At 34.3% G+C, this 20,826-nt stretch overlaps 1 protein-coding gene across 1 annotated transcript in view; it reads left to right on the forward strand.

The window, feature by feature from the left end:
- The window catches only part of TRHDE (thyrotropin releasing hormone degrading enzyme), a 186,263-nt gene that overhangs the window by 119,768 nt on the left and 45,669 nt on the right, over positions 1-20,826 (forward strand). The window contains exons 7-11 of the mRNA XM_072399026.1: positions 5,691-5,756; positions 6,135-6,322; positions 8,657-8,745; positions 16,420-16,553; positions 16,653-16,708. Coding sequence (XP_072255127.1) covers positions 5,691-5,756; positions 6,135-6,322; positions 8,657-8,745; positions 16,420-16,553; positions 16,653-16,708 — 533 coding nt within the window. The remainder of the gene's footprint in view (positions 1-5,690; positions 5,757-6,134; positions 6,323-8,656; positions 8,746-16,419; positions 16,554-16,652; positions 16,709-20,826) is intronic.

A 20,826-nucleotide genomic window follows, 5' to 3' on the forward strand; every position in this document is an offset into this window, starting at 1 on the left:
ACACCGACTGTACACACGGAAGATTTTCGCCCGATAATTGGCCGATGCCGATTATCGGGCGATAAAAATCTGACGTGTGTACGTAGCTTTACTAGCCTAACATCCCTTCAGCCATGAGCAATATCCCTGGGAATCCTGCATCCACATTATCAGCAAACAGTTAATGTACTATCTTCTATATTTGATTACAAAGACCTGGGTTGTTTTTCCTGTTTTGGACTTGATTTTGAGCCCCCTGTTATGAAAAGTTTATATACCTCTAGGCTCTTACAAGCTCACACCTCATGGGTTATTGCTCTTGGCTCTTTTGGGGCTGTCTTTTAAGGAAGATATGAAATATCAAACTGAACACTTACGCTCCTTTTTCACCATTGTGGACATATTGCTACAAGCTCATCTCTTGCTCTTTCAGCAAAAAATATTATTTATAAAGATTAGTGATGATCAGATAGTTCCAAGTGGAGTTGACTCTGACTCAGCTGTTAGACCTTTTCCTAACTTGGATCAGCAATCTGAGCTCAATTCCCTGCACACACCCATTGGCATGCCAGCTTCTGTTTTTACAGTTGGCCAAAGTCAATGCAGCCATCTATAAAATATCAAAAACAGCTAGACAAGTTGAAAGGAACAGCTTGGACCAACTAATAGGGATAGAGAGGAGTGTTGGATAAAAAACACAAATTGCCATTTTCAGCTACTGTGCTAGTCAAACCAAGATAGCTTGAAACAGCAAATAGGGATAAATAGGAGTGTTAGGGAGAAAAACATAAAGGGGAGAAAGTATTTGCCATTTTCTGTTATTGAGCTATTTAGACAAGGACAGCTTCAAACAGTTAAAAGGGACGGACAAAGTTAAAATTCACATATAGGAACAGACAGTGTTTTTTGCTACTGTTCAAGTCAGACAAGGACAGGTTGGAGCAGCTAATAGAGACAAGCTATCACTTCTGCTATCCATTTTCCATATTTGCTATTAAAATTTACCCAGTTCCCTCACATTGTGACTGTTAACCAAGTGAAATCAAACATCTGCCACATGTTGTCCAGGGTTCATAAAAGTGCCTAAAGAATTTCTATAAAAAAAAAACATTTAAATCACTTTTTTGATCTAAACTTTTAACTCAAATTCTCGCCACAGCGATCAAGACTTAAAGGAATCTATACCTCCTCAATTTGCTGGGATGTCTATAACAAGCTTCAATAATTTACTGTGCATTATGCATGTCTATATGCAACTCCATCTATAATGGATCAGCATTATCACATTCTCCATCAACAAAATTACTTTTCACATACAGACGCTCTGTCTGTGTTTCTAAAAAAAATAAAGCCAGAAATGTTTATGCATTAAGGCTTTCAACTCCCCTAAATTGTTTGCCAGGCTTGACGAACAAACACTCTACCTGTTGCGTTTAGCAGTTGTGTTTTCCATGCACTTTTTTGTAGTACAAATAGTACTGTGCTTACAAATGTATGTTTGTCACTGGTACATCTTCTTATCCCTATCCATAACCCTGCTCCCATCTCCCCCTAATTTACTCTACATTAATGACAATTTTTTAACTTAGACTATTTTACAATGTCCTAGATTTACAGGCCATAAGTGGGCAAACTTATGGTGAGTTTATCCAAAAGCTTATGTCACACTTGTGAACATTTAAACCTTAATTATTATACTGAAAGAAAGAGAAAAAAGTATAGTGTATTTTACAGGTATAATGAAAATGATAAAATTTGCTATATTTTATATACTTTTGACTCTTGCGCTTTATACCAGATGTTACAAAGGACATTGCTGACCACTGTAGGATAAAAGCTATATTGTTCATTACATACTCTTGATCACTGTTCTTTATATATTATGTTGTATGGTATTTGTTCAATTTTACTGCATACCATAAAAGTACAATATTTGCAATAAGCTACATAATTATGCTCAGAGTACCTGACATTGCACTTTAAATAGTTCAGACTACCATATGTAGCAAGCGCTTACTGCTTTTTCTGCTAAAGGATTTGTAATTTTAGCCAGTCTTGGTTTAGTTTTACTGTTTTCTAGCTCAATTCAATACTTTTTGACTAAATGTGAGTAGGAAAGTAAGTTGGAGATGGGTGCTACTAGAATTTATATTGCTGAACAAGACAATAAGAGTATTTCCTGCATGGCTGTTTATTATGATAGAAATGGAACCTACTTACAAGACATATATACCTTCATACAAATGTATTTAAAATAAGCATTTAGCTGAGTTCTGCTTTAATCAATTCCGTAGGCATTTTATTTTTATTTTTTCAATCTTTGGCCTTACTGTAATAGCGTCGAAATACAATTTGTATTTTCTTTACCAGGTATACAAGATTGTAGCCTCCTGGTGATAGTTATCTTCATTAACTAAGATCTGATTTCTATGCCTTTGGGACCTAAATTGGCTTAGAAAATAGTGCAGTAATAGTATTGGATTTTATTTAGTGCTTTGGTAGCTCACATGTAACACCTCCCACGTAGATGCAATCTCTGTTGTTTTGTGTAATGGTCATCTAGTTTGCCATTTACAGAGGTGCTAAACTACTGTTGTAGAGACTGAATTGTTTTTCAGTGTTCCAACTCTCTGGAGACACCAGTCCCTGCAAATCAGCCCCGGGATGATAGTTGAAAGGCTCAGACACTATTAAGATTGCAGCACGAAAAATCAGAGCCCCGTGTTATTCCACATGTCCTTAGTTATTAAAGTAGATTGCAGAATAAGACAGTCATTTTTGTCCTATTTGCTTTTATTTGTATTATGTAGGCGAGTTTTAGATTTAGTAATAGAGTGCCGTGCAGAAGCAAAAAAATTATATTTTATATTTTATTATTGCCACCCTTTGGGATTTGTAAACCTAAAGGAGTGTGCAGTGATGTCAGAAATAACATCTTACAGTCTACTGTGAAACAAACAATAACATATAAAAAGCTAAGAGTATTTTATGAGAAGGGATCTCAGGTTATAGTGTATGGAACTGAGTGATTATTTGTTCACTAATTTAGAAGAAAGAATAAGAAATTGGCATGGTGAATTGTGAGACTGGTTCCAGTACCTAATTTGGATAGAAAATGAAGCTGAGAACAAAGGCTTATATAAAGTATGAATGCACTTGTAAATATCTCTTCATTTGCTGTTGCAAATAATAAAACCTAATATAGGCTCATATTTCTATGAAATTTGGCACTAAAAAGCAACATTTTCAATATTAATTATTTTAACTCCTATCCAGAACGGTTTATGAATAATTCGAATGTAATCTTTACCTAATTCATATTCATTAATGAAGACAAAAATAAACCAGAATTTTACAATATATGTTTGTTAAACAAATGGTTTAAACAGAAATATTTGTTGAAAAAGAATGCAAATACTTAACTAGCAAAAAACTTTTAAACCTAACTTCAGCTTTCTAAAAAAAAAAACAAAATAGCCCAGCCATTACTAGACTATAAAATAGTTTTCAAAGAAATAATCCCCTTCAGAGATGTCACCCACACACTTATTTGCCCCTTAGCCCCATTTGTTTTCTGGGTTGAATGACAGTGCAGCACTTCCTGCGAGTTCAGGAAATTCAAGACTCCAGACTTGCTGGAGAATGCTACAGAGACCAACATTATGCCATTATGATGCGGTTATCCCTGTAGAATTTAGGGCCACAGGAGAAAGAAAAGGAAGAGAAGGGGCTCATGACATCTCTTAACTTGACAACAGACACCAAAAAAGAAAAGAAATGAGGGTGCTTTAAAAAGATTAGATGACTGTTGAGGTGATAGCTGATCAGACCTGGATTATAGGTATTTTGATCCGCCAGTAGATGGTGCTGTGTTTTAACGTAAGGTATGTAGCAAACCTTAATAATGTTCTATACAGCAAGAGTTTGTTACACTGCTTACATAGGAACACAGTACCATCTACTGGTGTGACCTACGTATAAACTGAGATTTATTTTTAATGGCATTTTCAGATTTAAAAAAAATAAATCTTGTTTTATACCATAAGATATAATATGATATTTAAGGTATTTATGTCATTCAAAATGTGTTCAAAATATTCTTAGACCTGCACCTTTCATTAAAATAATACCTAATGATTCTGACCTAAATGCCCCTGTTTAGGTAGTTCATGTGACATGTGCCCACCTCCTAATTGAGTTTTTGCATTATTACACAGGCAAAAAGTGACCATTTTAACAAATTACACAGGCCGCTGGGCCATTCTTGTCACTATTAGGAAACTCACTCAGAGATATGTTTTGCTCTGTATTGCTAAATTTTCTGTGTGTAAATTTGTAGTGGTTGAAAGAGATTAACAGCATAGAGATGCAACAACGCAAACAATATTTTATCATAAAAAACATAGCAATTGTTTATGATACACAGTGCTTCACCAAACTCATTAAAGTTTATAGGGGCAGCAACATAGGAGAATAACGCTAGGGTGAGCATTACCAATGTTTGCCTTCACCAACACAACACAAGCAAAAAATACACGCTCTGAGCTTCTACATTGCTATGTATGTCCCGTAGTTAGGAAGCCCATACTTCTCAAAGGTAATTTGATGTGGCAGTGTTACTTTACATTTATTTGCTAATGTATGCAACAAAAACTTGTTTTGAAATTTTTTATTTTTTTTATTTATTCTTCTCGAGCTGCGTGCAGGGGAAATTGTGCATCATTTTGCATATTTACTTGCCCAGTTACACCTTTCCTATTTTAACTATTTTAAAGCTTTTTTTGAGCAGCCGCATTTTTAGATTTGACTTTTGCTTTCAGTTTTGAAAGCCTAGCGCAGTAGCTAAAATCAGTAATGCATGTCTGCAAGCCTTATGTCAGCATACCAATACCTAATATGCCATTTGTGTAAGCCTAACGTCACACTTAGCCAAATTTAAAAAAAAAATGAAACTAAAATGCATTGTCAAGCAGACTGAACAACTAAAGCATAATTAATTATGGGTTTGGAAAAATTAATTGGAAAATAAATATGGGTTTGGAAAACGTATTTTTTTAAAGCCAGTGCCCCCCTTTTTGGTGCGGGTCATCAGGGCCGCCATCAGAAATTTGTGGGTCCCATACTAGATAAACTTCCTGCCCCAAAGCTCCATATTAAAAAAACATCAAGGTCTTCTGATCAGGGCCTAGTACAGAGGTACCCCTTGTTTCCCCTCTGTTTGCCCTATGTGTCTTATTCAGACAGAGAAAGCATTTCCAAAAATGAAATCGCAGGGACACCTGGGAGTTTGGCATCTTTTTAATGTTCAAATGAGGAGCCTATAAAATAAACAGATTTTCTTTTTTATTCAAATTAATGAAAGTTAAAAGTTACTTGCCTCAAGTTCAATAAATATAAGATTTTCCCTTATTTAGAGAGGAGAAACTATTTGTTAAAGATAAAAATTAGTCATAAATTAGTCATAAAAATGCATGCACTGTTAAGAGATAACCCTGCTTTGAACTTGGCTTTATAAATACGCCCATCATAGATTTATTTATTGAAACCTAATTTAAATAGGAAAAAGAAATAATACAATGTAGTAACTAATATATTCTTATTCTGCAAAGCACACATTTTGTGGTTCACTGATGACTGTTATTATTTTTCCTAGTAACACATATATTGTTCTATACCTCTTCAATATTCTCATTGCATAATTTTGTTCCCAGGACTATCTAACAAGCCATAAGTTTGGTAATGCTGCAAGAAAGGATCTGTGGAATACGCTTTCAAAGGTACATTTAAATTTTTTCCCTAATACAGGTAAAAAAAAACAAAAAAAGCCTATTCGTAGTTTTCCTTCAACTAAGTGCTGTAATTTACCAGCATATAAAGTGCTGTATATAATTCTGAAGAAAGGCAAGATGCCCATTAATGTGTTATTGTTATATTACGCTATGCATTGGTTGCTCGGTTCAATCACCCCAGTACAGTGCACTATATGCTAATTTGTTTAAACTGTGGAAAAAGAGATGGTTGTTCTTGCTATATATTGCATGCTAAAATGTGCTAATGATTGCTAGTTTGTTATCTATCCAAGAAAACAAATAAGGATCTAATAGTAAAGGGTATTTATAGAAGTGTACAATAAGTGTTATAACTTGTTTTCTAAGGTATTGAAAAATGAAGGCAGATCTGTGAACATCCAAGAAGTGATGGATCAGTGGACACTTCAAATGGGATATCCTGTAATAACCATACTAAGAAATGAAACAGTAGATGATGGAATAACAATCACTCAGGAGCACTTCCTATACAATATAGATGCAAATACAAGAGACCTCGAGCTAAGGAATAATAGGTACAGTCAGTATATTACCTTTGAGGTTTATGACTAATGCTTTGTTTCTAATTTGTGTGAACCTTTTCACATTTTCTGCATTATCTAAAATAAATGAATTGTTTTTATACTATGCATGCTGAATTTCATATTCTATGTCATATTTGCATTGGCTTTGTTTTGTTTTTGGTTTTCTGGACAGGGAACAGATAGGAAAGGGTTAATTTGGCTGTGGGGTTAGGGGAAATTGAGATCAGGGGGAGTGGTAGGAAGACAGAAATTAGAGGAGGGATTAAAAGGTTTTTCTTATTCCTGAGCTGGGCAAGNGGGGGGGGGGGGGGTGCTCAAGGACAAACCAAAAGAAATAAAACTTTGAGATTATGGTTTTTTGGGGAGTGTTATGTTAAAGTTATACTAATGTTTATTGTTGTTGTCATGTGTTATTTAATAAATATTTAAGACGTAGTATATTAGAAGTCCTGCGGGCCATTTAAGCAATTGTGGGACAAAGAGGTAGCTAATTGGTCTGTAGGTCTATGCCTTGCCACAGTTAAGTATGTATGTACTTGTTCAGCTCTAAAGTTAATATGTTTTAAGCTACGTTTTGTATTATTTATATTTCCTCATAGTGGTAAAAAATATAGTAAAAAAACTAAATTTGAGTATGTTTTTTAATGTTAAATGTAACAGATTTGGGGTAAAAGGAAATTGTAATTACCTCTATCAGAGATCAAAGTACTCGCTGACAATGGGCCATGATTTATTGAAGCTCCCCAACTCTGGAGAGAGTACACTTTCATCAGTGAGTCTGGGTGATCCAGCAAACCTTGAATGAAATTCTTAAAAGTAATTTTCTATTTGTTAGCAAATAATTTCAATCCTGGAAGAGATCCATTCCAGGTTTGCTGGATCACCCAGCTTCATTGATGAAAGTGTATCCTCCCCAGACTTGGGGAGCTTTAATAAATCAGGCCTAATGTCTTCATTATTGTTAGGGAAGTACTCATTAGCCAAGTTCTTTCACCTCTCATTTTGTAACCTGGTATAAGCTTACAGTGTTGCGGAATGAATACTTCAGCATACTTATAATATCATCATGCGACAGTCACCCTTTAAAATTACCTTCCGGCATTAGCGGAGGAATATTTGATCACAAAAATTTTATTTTATAATGGTAATCTGGTATTGTGCATGTTAAAATGCATTCTTTCTTTATCCATTATTCCATATATTAGGTTTGATTCAAAATGCTCATTCTTTCACACATTCGGGCAGATAAACTACACTTTACTGGCCATTTAGTAGACATGACAAGACCAGCATATTTATCATAGCCATCATTAACTGGCACTCATGCTGCTTATGAAAGGAGACAAATTATATCAACTGGAAATCTTCCATGTCTTAGAAATAACACATAGAGGTGACAGTTTTAAAGCAGCATAAAGGTTAAGAACCTCAGGCAAAACGTCCTCAAATTTACCTCTATAGCAGTTCTGATACAATTATTATTAATTGATGAAAATGCTTAAAGCACCAAAATCACTTTGATAGTAGAAGCCTGATTACTTCACTGCCATCTTATTAAAAAATGAGAAAGGAAGATGCTTACACAGCTATTAAACTTCAGTGACTAGAACTCAAAGTGTACATACTTGATATGTGACCAGCTATTGCCAAGCACTACGACCTAAATGTCATCAGGGTGTTAAAAGTAAATCAGGCTGCATATAAAACTTTTCTAAAATATTTATACATCTGAGGGCCTTGCACAGTGGAAATAATTGTATACAGTACATCTAAAAAAAAATCTTTGTTCAAAAAGTTAAATGCAGCCATTTTAGTAGACTAATGTTCTGCTTTCTTTGCAAATGGTAGATTGAATATTGAGAGCTACATTACAAGAGGAAACTTCACATAAATCCCAATACCCAAATTCTATCAGTCAAAGGAAAACAAAAAAAAAGCCTTGCTTTTAGGGCATGTGTAAAGTTCTGATTCCTTTAGTGATATACACTGTCATCAAGTACTGCCTCAGGCATGCTACTAATGTTTAATTTTCTTTTTCTTAAATTAATTCCAGTATGTCTTGATGGGCTTCTGTACTTTTCTGTTGCTAGGTTATTCAGAGCACTTCACTGAGAGCCTGAGTTTTAGAAGGGCATTTTTATTTTATTAGCATTTTTGTGCAATTATTTTGTGGCTTGAAATTGTTCTGTGCGTATTTTAAAAATCCCAAATTTCAACAATTTAAAATACAACTTTGTTTTATTTTTTGTTTTGCATGTTTGCCTTGTTTTGCTGATCTGCATGAATAACCTGTTCTGTTCTTGTGTGTTTGTCTTTGTTTTGCAGCTTTCTTTGGCAGATTCCATTAACTATTGCAGTAGGAAATACAAGCCACATCTCCCCACAGACAATAATATGGGTATCAAACAAATCAGGTGAGATCATAGCAAATTTCAATGAACAAAAAGCATAAAAGAACATTTAGGGCCTTTTGTATGAGTAATCATTTATTGTTGGCTGTAATATAAGTATAATTACTTATAATTTCTGTTTTAGAGTAACTTTATACTTATTTAAAAAAATGCCAGTTAACCACAGCTACAGAAATCAGCTGAATGACCACTTTACCTCATACAAAAAAGAGCAGCTACTAAGTTTCCAACTTTTATGCAGAATTACCAACACCTGCATGCCATTTAAAGTACTTCATATTAATGTTAATTTTTAGAAAGCATTTTACTCTTTGCAAATCTGTTTGTTTATTTAATTGAAAATCAACTGTCTATTTTAAAATTTCACACTCTGTTATGCTATCTTGGTTTTAACTAGTTGAAGACCTTTGACACATGCCCAAATATTTAATTTAAGTGCATAGGGCTTGTGTAGTTTGCCTGGTCTTTCTTCCCTGCTGCCATACCCCTCCTGCATTTTGCAGCAAAGTCAAAATGTCAGCCAGAAGTTACTGCATAGATATCGCAGCAGCTGCTGTGTAAAACAAAAACCGCGTTGTGTTCAGATGCTGAAAAACACATCACCGTGTTGGAAGGTGGTTCAGATGCCGAAAAACACATCACTGCAAAATAACAACTTATGTTCTAGTCCTAGAGGTGGTGTCCCCAAAGACTTCTCTATACAAAGAAGTCCTTGTTTATGTACATACCTAATACTTGAGGTCCGTGTAACACTTATTTGAATAAGACATGAATTTTTAGATTTGGTTACCCAAAAAATCCACATGTGAAAGTCATCGTTGTATCACTTACCCCCACCCATCCCCTCAATTCACTCTGCAAAAAAAGAGGGAGGTACCTGCAATTGTTACATAACTTTAGCCTTCAGCACTATCAGACAGAGCTATGCTATGCAGCAAAACCATGTAATTCTCAAGACTGAGAATGTACACATCATGTGTATTTAGCTGTTTGCCTTTTAAAGTTCAGCTTTACATTTTAGCACTTTTGGAACTGTCCAGTGAGATGCATCATTAACTCATTCTATGTTTTAAATATACCATACCATTATAAACTTTTGAAACTCCGTTTTTGATCTGCTGAATTCCTCCACTTGGAAGACGTATCCTTTTTATGGCTTTGATTATGGGATTACCCTTTAACCTTCTGATCCTAGCAATTATTTTGCTGAAGATGGCTATCGCATAAAATGCTTTGCAGTTAAGTTAGTGTATGGGGAGAAATCAATCAATAGAAAATACATGAGACTAGTTCAAGGTTGCAGTTGGCAGGTAGCTTCCTTTTCTCTTTTTTTGTGGTAAAACAAAGCATCCGGCGTTTGCTCTTATGAGATAGCTTCTATGCATTTTTTTTCTTCGTGACTGCAGACTGTTGTATTTCCATGATGTGTATTCATGATTTATATTACGTTATAAAATGCTAAATACCTTTCTTGTTTTATGCTTTCTTTAATTATACTTGCAGGCCAGAGACAGTGAGACTGAGCATTAAAATATAGCAAAGAGTTGTTGTCTGCTGCAGAAAAAAAGTGTATAAATGTGTGTATATATATATATATATATATACACACATTTATGTATATGTATACACATTTATATTTGTATATATATATTTGTGCTTACATTCTCTGTCACGTAAAACAGATTAAACATCCAGGAACATGTGTGAGTCCATCACTTTTCCCCATAATGGTGTTATCTAGGTGGTATCTAGGATTTTAGACACATCATACCTAGTGGTAAGATTATTTCTCACCCTGCTGTATTCTTAGCAAAACTGAAGAATGCATTTTAATTTTACTGAGCTTTTTAGTTCTACAAAATAAAAAGGTTGTCATAGACAGCATTATCTCTTCCTCAATATTTGCTTCAATAAAAAGCATTTCTGATAAAAGATTGTGTTGTATTTTCACTTATTTTATTGTAGATACTATCATTTGAAGATTTACAGCTGCAGCATATGCTATCACAAGAATAGCCGCAGATTTTTAGCACTCTTGATAACACAGTGAGAATGACAGACGTAATTTACAGATGCAGTCAATTTGACTGTATGAATCGAGTGAAAAAAAATATCCATAAATGCTTTACATACTATCTGCAATAATCTTTTAAGGAGAGAAAAATATCATCAATATTAAAATTTGAAGTGTCAACACTTGAACTTAATGGTAGCTGGGAAAAAGGATTTAGGGGGTACATAAATAATTGAGGTCAAGTAAAAATATACCTTTAAACATAATGTATGCAATCTACATAGTAATCTATGTTCTCCTTGACCACAAATACACTTCCAATTATTTCTCTTTGCATTAATATCAATGCAATTATATTGTACTTCACTAAGAATAGTTTATATTGACCTTTACTATTTCATAAATGAACACAGCGCAGCATAAGAACTACAATTAATTAGTTTAAAAACTGTTCCTGCAGTCCTATAAATGTTACATGTTCTTGTAAGCTTGATGGAAGGTGATATCTTTCAGCACAATGTGAGCACAAGGGTATGTATGCATTTTTGTAGATAGAATAAGTGATGTCTAGAGTCTTTGTTATGTGTGTTGTTGTCCATGTCTATTGCTAAACAAAAAAACACAGAATTGATTCTACATTGATCTATAACATCCAGAGCTCACAATATATTAGTGTAGGAAGAATTGTTTTTTAGTCTAGTCTAGTACATCAGGGTGTTCTTCCCCCTCTTTTGTCCTCAGCAGTGGACATCCTGAATGCTGCAACAAAAAAGACCAGGCCCAGGGCTGTGTAAATATGTACCCCCAGGGGGTGGATTCTCAATGCCTTCAAAGTGGGATATATGATGATAGATGTCATTCAGAAGGAATGTGAACCCACTAAAATCACATTTCCTCTTTAACCTATATTCTATAAGTCATTATAAAGTACTTGCATGTAAATAATAATTACCTCTTGACACATTTTTAGGATTTTCAACCTAAGAAAAATATACATTAACTGAATATAACAGAGTCATTTGTAAATTTATATTACAACAAAAAAAGAACTATAATTGTAATATGTGCCAAAACTGCATGTGCTATTAGTAAAGTATATTATTTTATTTTTCTTTATGATTGTGAACTTTTCCTGATATAAACTTCTTTACTTTAGCTCACCTTGATTTTCTTATTTTTAGATAAACTTCTCTCTCTCATTGACAGCTACTTTACATGGAAAATAGTTTCCATAGCAAGACTATGTGGGAGGCTGTTTATGTCATGCTCAGAAACACACCAAGTATGACAAAGACAGCAACTATATATTATAAAAGTAATGAGGATATAAATCCCTTATTTTCTGTTGATTGCCTTGAATGGCATTACATTGTGCTTAAAACTTTTAATCGACTGAGGCATTAGATTAAGGTAATGTTTATGCAGTGCTCTAAACACTTAACAGGAGCAAATTCATATACTCTAGATATTATTATTGGTTATTATAATGCCACAATTATTGTAAATTATTCATCAGAAGTTAAAAAGCTTCCAAGATTCCAGGATTGTATAGAGACACTTTAAAAGTCATAGTTAAACTCAACAGTCCACTAACCATTTTCAAATTAGTCTTCTAAATTATCATAGTCAATAAAGTTTATCCCAAGCAACTATTTATCTGCTGTACGAAAATAGACTGCGACAATTATCTTGGAATTTGCACTTCAAAGGAAAAGCCATTGTGGCGAGGGGAGTGGGTTTTTTAAATACTGGTTCTTAGTGCCTTCCCCTGATCAGATCCTAAATCGCGCCTCTATCACAGTGCTCCAGTGGACATTGTTCATGCTCCCTGACTGACACTGTTGATTATGCAACGGGCTAAACTATTGAAGACCCAGACCACCACCCTCTGTGTTGAGTAGTGTTGCTTATAATTGTTTCAATTTAGTTCAAGTTCAAATGTTTGGATTTGGACATTTGAATCTGAACCAAAGCTAGCCTTGCATTCTGAACCAAAGCTAGGTAGCATTCCTTTTGGAGGGTGGTTTGTTAGATAAAGCTTTGGAGGGTGGTTTGTTAGCTAAAGAATAGGTTTGGTTTGGTTATTATAATTGAACTGAATGTTGGATGTTTGGGCCTAATTTTGGATATTCCAATCTAAAAAGCAGCGCTAGTCCTGAGTAGAGGTCTGGCTCTCCTGCATACTGCAGCGATAAGTATTTTAACCATAGCTAAAGTTAAAAAAACATTATGTCCATATTTATTACATTGTATGTAGGGCATTATAGTTGTACAATCTAACATTTCAACTGGCTTTAAAAAATGCTCTATACCAGTGTAACAATAGGATTCTAAAAATTGGCTGTACATTTATATGTACCTGTTGTTTTATTTTCTTCTTTCTGCTTTTGTGTTCTGTTACAAGAAGCTGCCTAAGGTTGTAAATTTAAATTATCCTCACATCCACTAAACAAATCAATATAATATATTAGACAGTAATAACATCAATTGATTGTAGTCATAAATCTGCCTGCCAACAAGAAGCACATTCTAAGCTTAATGTTATCTAGGTGCAATCTTCTAAGTTTGTGGGCTCACAAATAATTCATTTGAATCTGGATAAGGGTATGAATATATTACAGGGATTAGATAAATTACAATTGTTTTTTATTGCACCTATATAGATTGTAAAGTTTACCCCACATGATACTAGTGTTACAAACAGACCGGAAACAAAAAGGTTATTTTATATATAAAACCACAATTATAATAATATTGAATAAAAGACAAAACAGACCCAGTGGTGTTTTTCTTGAGCACCTTGCAGGCCCAATTCGAATAATGTACATGGGAGGGATTGTCTTACTTATATAACCGGCCCCCTTTACATTATTTGCATTATGTTTCTACTGATTATTGTTTTTTGGTATTTAATGTTTAATGAAGTTTAATTTTCATAAAATGTTTTTGTTTTAGGTCTTTTTGTTTTGGTTCAAATTGAGTCTTTTCTAGAGTGTTGCTTTGTTTTGTTTTGAGCAATAGATATTTTCTAGAGACATGTTGTTGTGTTTTAATTCTTGACTTTGACTCTTGGTTTATTTTAGACAAAGCATCATTTTTTGGATATAGCTAAATAGGGTTAGTACCTGTGCCGTTTTTTTTTTTTTCTATATTACTTTGTGGCAGGACATTATTCAAAATTTTGTTATTGGTGAATCCTATAACAAAGGGTCCTGCATCACAGGCAATTCCTTTACCTCCAGGCTACTTTACAAACATCACATAGAGAGAGGACAATCTCCCTTATTGGGTCATGGAGTAATATGCACTCTTTTCCATTTTATTATTTTTTTGAAACATGGTCAGAGTTGGTTGAGAAGATTGTTTTCTGCTATCAGAATATACAGTACACATGCTCCTTCTCTGGGGTAGTTAATTAAGTTATAAGAAGGGTGATATTTCCAAAAATACAATTGGTTGCCAGTAGATTACAGTTTAGAATAGCTACTTAACCACCACCCTAAAGCTAGGTACACACGTGCAATAATTTTCCTTAGAAAATGAACGACTAACGATTATGCATGATTATTTTGAACAATCGTATTGTGCACAATTCTGTACATGAAGTGACGATACGATCATTCAAATATAATCCACCAATAGTGTACACATGCTAGATACGATCGTTTGAACGATGCAGGAAGTGACATGTAAAGGAGAAAGTGTACTGCAGAAACATCCACGATCACTGAACGACTGTACACACAATAGATGGCGAACAATCATCGGCCAATCAAGTCCCCTGGAACTGGTCGTTCGTTTCCAGCGACAATCCTCGTTCATCGGCATCGTTGCGCACTTTTTCTGTTAAGGATTATCGAACGAATGGTTATTAGTCATTCATTTCTAACAATAATTATTGCACGTGTGTACGCAGCTTTAGATGTACTTCTGAATTATTTGACTGGTGAAAGTAAATCTGGTTATTTAAGTGTAGGATATTAGACGTATTATTTTATGTCAGCATAGCAATACCAAATTCATTTAACAAAGGTGGTAATTACAATAACTTCAGGATATTGTTTGGAATCTCTAAATAAGGCTTTCTCAACTCTTTTTAACATAGAAGACCCATTAAAAAAACTCTTAGGTCTTAATGGAACTCCTCAATCACAAATTGTTCATGGATCAAGAACCCCCCAGCAAAACCATGGAGGAACCCCAGAGAGAACACCCCCCCCCCCCCAGAGAAATACTGTTCGATAGTATTCAGCTAGTATGCTCCTAGGATTCCACTGGTGGCTGTGGTACACGGTTCAGGCCTCTGTGAAATGTAATACCCATGCTTAAACTGCAGGTTTTTAGAGAACAATTATATTAGATAAATAGCAATCGATAACAAACCTGTTGAATAAACAGGTGGTCATAAATGTGGTCATTCCATGGTTACGTTTCAGTGTTGGGGGATGAATGTAGGAATACACATTATACATGAATAATAATCATAATAGTGTCCTGTTAATGGCTAAAACTAAATGTGATCTTCTTAGCTAACCATGTGTTTTGCTAAAAGTTCATGTTTATATGGGCCTATACGGTCCAGGAGCATTATGCTTATCTTATGTTTCATGGGTTTGCTATTTAGTAGGGAAATAAGCTCCCTATAGCTGCATCAATTATCCACAGCAACAACTGCAACTACTTAGTTTGCTTCAATGTCAACAGTAAATATGTGTTTGTGGGGTGGGGTGGGGGGGGGTTGCAACTTTTTCCTGAAAATGATTTCCTTCATTCTATATGCCAGTGACATTGACCATCACAAGAGAAAGTTCTCCCATTATGACACAAAAATCAATAAAACCTCTTTAAATTTGTAAAGTAAGAAAGGGTAAGAAACTGCTTGAATCCATATTACAAATATTATGCAATTGAGTATAAATGGGAAGGAAATCCTCAGCAGGGGCAAACATTGCTCCAAAGCCCTTGATCTCTCTCTACTTCTTCTCGACATGCTACATGGTGTCTCTGGACAACGTTTTGTTGGCTAGCATTGTGTATTATAAACACGTGTCATTGCTTTTTCCTTTATAAAATTATATATATTTATATCTATATATGTGTGTGTGTGTGTTTTTTTTTAATATTTTATCCTTATGTTTCATTGTTGCTGATCTGTAGTCTCTTTGCAATTTAGTCAACAACTCAGTCTCTTTGTATGTATGTCAACATACATGTGCTCCAATAAAGGCTGCCTGTCATTGCTCACCGAAAGTTCATGAGCAAGGAGCTTCATGGCAGGAATACTAATATTTTATTTAAAAAGATCGAAAATTCCCTTTTAAATATTAAAACATATTGAATGGATTTATACAAATTTGTATATTTAGTACATCCAATAATAAACATATTTTTTTACATAAAGGTTCATTGCCCTATAGTGTTGTAGTATGTGCTGGTCCTGAGAACATCTGCTGTGTAAATAATTTCAAATGCACTGTTATTTAGACTGAAAAAATTTCAACTGTAATGACTTACTAATTACCTTAGGCAATTAGTAAGCCTAATAAGCATAAAATACAGTTTATTACCCATTTTTGTTTTTAATATAATATGTGTTTGCTAATTGTTTAGAAAACAGCACAATTTCAAGCACATTAAATAATTTACAGCTTTCTTTCTTTTAGAATACCATCGCATCACCATGTTGGAGGAAAACAACTGGGTGCTTGGCAACATTGATCAAATTGGTTACTTTAGGGTTAACTATGATGTCAAGAACTGGAGATTACTGATCGACCAGCTAATGAGGAACTGTGAGGTACTGTAAGTTCTCGTTAAGTTTGTTTTGCAGGGATTTGTTTTGATCTAAAACTCCCTACTGGCATTATCATCCTAAATGGTTCCATTTTTCTCATAGGTCATTTCTGTCAGTAATCGAGCAGGACTGATCGATGATGCTTTCAATCTGGCAAGGTATGTTTTCTTACAGATGTCCAACCTAATGAGCGGTCCTGTCAACTGTTCTTTGAAGGCTTTAGCTGCCCCTCCTTGGTGTTCAATTTATGTGGTTGGGTTTCACACTTGAAGAGTCATATTTTTTCTTTTGGCTCATCATGCATAACACTTCTTTTGTTTCTCACGTCACCATCTTTCTGCCTTCTGTAACGCACTCCACGTTACTGATCAATAGCAGCTTCAGGGCATTTCCTGATTTGCAAAGGCTTGATCAATTTTTCAGCAGGTTTATGCTTGAGATTAATGATCAACATCTTTTTCTTTTGCTAATGAAAGGATATAAAAATGACCAGGATATCATATTACATTTTTCAAGGGAAGCACTATCATGCATCAATTGTATTTTCATATATAATGGAACGTCTCAAGAGCAAATGTTTTAGTCACCTAAAAAGACAATTATATGACTTGAAATATATTAAATCATGTTATTTTAGCTTATAAACCTAGGGTTTGGCAGAACAGTTTGGGGTTTCTTGTAACATATGGCTTTGAAAAGTTACACGTGCATGTAATATTACACAATATGGTATAGTATTGTTATAACTTAAGAGATAACATTTATTAAAGGATAATAATCCTGGCTATTTTAACAAAAATGTGTCTGCTAATCGACTTTGCATTTCCAGAAATGTCTCTCTCTGATCACCTGTAATAGAAAAATAGACAGTGATTAATTAAATTTCTGCAAGGACAGACTTTTTGTACTAATTTATGAAGACATGTAATCAGATAGGCAAAGCTAGTAGTTTCTTTCATATTCTCAGTGCTAGTCTGCACTCATATTGTCTGCTGCAGCTGAATATATACAAAGCCTTTTAATTTTTAATATTTTATTTTTGTTAATTTGGCAATTCAATGTAATTACATTGCCCAAAAAAAAATGCAAAAAAAATAAAAATAAAAAGTTTACTTTTTAATTAAAAAATAATTTCATACTTTTAGTGTAATTATGAATAAGATATGTGAAGGAGTAAAAGTAAACAGTCTGCATTTTTCTTAAGGCAACACTAGTTAAAAACTCCTATTGATCAATAAGGACAATTTTTACTGGTTGAAACTTTTTAAGATGAGTGAAAATTAGCAATTTGTGTTTGCATAATTTTCAACCAAATATGTTTATAATATGGATAAAATATACTTAAAATATGCTAAAGTGTTAGTTGCAAAGCCCTTAAACATAGCATTTCCACCAAATGTGCTGGGAATTTTTTTTAACTTTGTGTGTGTCTAATTTGTGAATTAATTATTGTGTCAGAGTTGCAGGAAACTTGCCAATCAGGGCAAAAACTCATAGTTGATCTTACTATTGGGATGCTAATTAGCTAGTTTTTTTTTACAAATGAACTCTTGTCTGCTTTAAAAAAAACATTTTAATGCTTTAATTTTGATTTACACATATACTACATACTTTTTTTTAAAGTTTATTTTTCTTTTGGGACAAGTTTCCTCATGTGCTCCTCCTCAGCAAAGTAACAATACTATGTTCTAGAACTTTGCAAAGAACAGGATAGCTGACGGTCGGTCTATATAAATGTTTTCCTGGCTATAGTTTACCTTTGATTTAAGAAAAACAAATGTTTTTATAGACTTTTTGGGGAGCATACTCCCACGGGTCTCGCTGAGCAGTTTTGGTAGCAATTTAATAATTAGGGTATTTGCAATTATTTTGCAAAGGTAGCAAAATTAAATATTTAAAATGATGGAAATTAGCCTAGAAAAATTTCTCCACTCATAAAAATAGTTTTTGTGATGAAATCAACCTTGTCCCCATCCCTAAACAGTCTGACTGTAGCACTGTAAATATTGTAGCTAGGTAGGGGGTAGCAGGAGGGGGTCTCTGTATGATGTGCAGTAACATGGGTACACCTTGCCCTAAATATGATGGGCCATTTCAGACCTGCATAGAGCCACAACATTCTATTGCAGCCTCAACTGTGGTCCTAAAATCTCAGTTTCAAGTAAATAGGCAATTTTGGAAAACAAATTTTGCAAGCAGCTGTTGTAGATCACAGGGCAGTTACCAAAACTCACGGTTGTTTGAAGATTTGCAAATCAGGTTACCCACGGTTCAGTTTGCTGCTCACAGGTGCACAGCAGCAGCTTCCTGTGCGCCCAGGAGCTGCCAACAGCACATTTTCACACCACAGGTGTGAAAGGACTGAACCTCGACTATACAAGTACACAGATGTACAAGATTGTGCATTTATGCAAACTATTTTAGTCCAGACCCTTAAGAAGTGCCCTAACATATATCACACCAATCTTGTTAAAGAAAAAAAAGTCGGGTGTACTGTCAGGGAGTTCTTTAGTCTTTTGAGGGGGTAATAAACACTTAAAAGGGTTACAAACTCATACATAAGTTTGCATGTGTGCACATAACATGAGATATACATCTTACACCATGCTCACTTTTACAATGAGTGTTCTTCAGACATCTCAACGGGTTACAAAATAGATGCAGTTAAAGAAATAATTTCATGATATTTTAAAAAATGAATGTGTGGGTTTATGGCATACCATCCAGTATCTATCATTAATAAATACAGAAAACTTGTTGTTGAAAAGATAAAAAGAAACAACTTCCTTCTCTATTGTTGTGTCCCTATTTGTCTCCTATTCTGCTACACGTTACCATTTTTCTCTCAAATGCCACTTTAGAAATGTTAGACTAATGTCAGTAATCTGAAACCAATTACTATATTGGAAGTAAGCTGCTTATGTTGTTTAAAAGTCAGAAACATAATTTGGTATTACTGATTTCAATTTTAACACTAAACCATGTTCAAAGTTAAGTAAAACTTTCTTCCATAAATGATACTTAGCAATATATTTAATCATTCCGATTGCCATGAACAGAAATGTGGTCGGTTGTAAAACCTCACTCATTATTTAATTCATCTGTTCAATTCCTTTAGGTGTAAGTACACCTTACCTAATTTGTAGGATTTGTTACTGTCCTGGAAGCCTCTGGAATGCCATTTGATTACATTTACTAATAGTATTTCTGTTGTCAGAAATCTGGCCTTCCCTATCACAACTCCCTTCTGTGTCCTGAAAAAAACTTTGTCTCTAAGAGACAAGTTGCTCACACAGCCCAATGCAGAGGAGGTTTCCCCAAATTTAAAAGCTATATTGGTGACTAGGAAAAAAGGTCTTTACATCAAAGATGCATTTCCCAGGCTAATGGAAATAGGATATATCTTCAGGAAGGGAAAATCACCATTAAGGAATTTTTTTTCAGGCTTCTGCAATAAATAATATTTTCTTGTGTATAGTGAAGATGCAGTTATACCATCAAAAAACAGAGGCTAATTGCTGCTTAAAAGTAACTTTTCAGAGAAGTAATATTATTTGTATTCGCACCAGAATTGTTTTTCTTGGTCCTTCTGAATTTGGATGGTCACTAATCTGAACAAAACACATGCATATCAGATGTCATTGCACCAAATATGCAGATGGGTATTCTGGACCAGTGATTTACTAAATAGTAAAGTAACATGTAGAGTGACAGCCCTGGAGCATACACTTTTATAATTAGATCAGCAATGACAGCTCCCATATTTCTTTCCTGACATGTTTCCGTTAGTACTCACCACAGTTTTGTGGTTTGTATGCATAGCCCATGGTGCTTACCAGACCTCATACTGGTTAATTAAACCATATGTAGTAATGCAGAAGAATGACTGCAGAAAAAAATGGTCAATTAGGTTTGTTCTTTTTTTTTCTGTTAAGACACAGATTGTAATACGTTACAAAGACAGGTACAAAAATCATTAAAACCTTATTAGAAGTTTACTAATACAAATTGAACTTAACAAAAATGAGCTATACTGAACACCAGTCTTCTAATTCCAGAATGAAAGATTTTGGCAACTGGACTGTGAGCTTCCAGTGGATTCTCATGCTTCAGTCCTTATCCTCTTATTGACAGTTTGAATAAACGGTCCGTTTTTGTTTGTCACTGATAATCTGTTGTTTCTTTTATTTTAAATACAATTCATAGATTGTATTCATATTGTTTGCTATAAAAATAATGTTTGTGCTCCAGGTCTGTAAAAGTTCTGTGGAGGAAT

Source organism: Pyxicephalus adspersus, chromosome 2 (genome assembly GCF_032062135.1).
Source record: "Pyxicephalus adspersus chromosome 2, UCB_Pads_2.0, whole genome shotgun sequence".
In the NCBI taxonomy this organism is placed as follows: domain Eukaryota; kingdom Metazoa; phylum Chordata; class Amphibia; order Anura; family Pyxicephalidae; genus Pyxicephalus; species Pyxicephalus adspersus.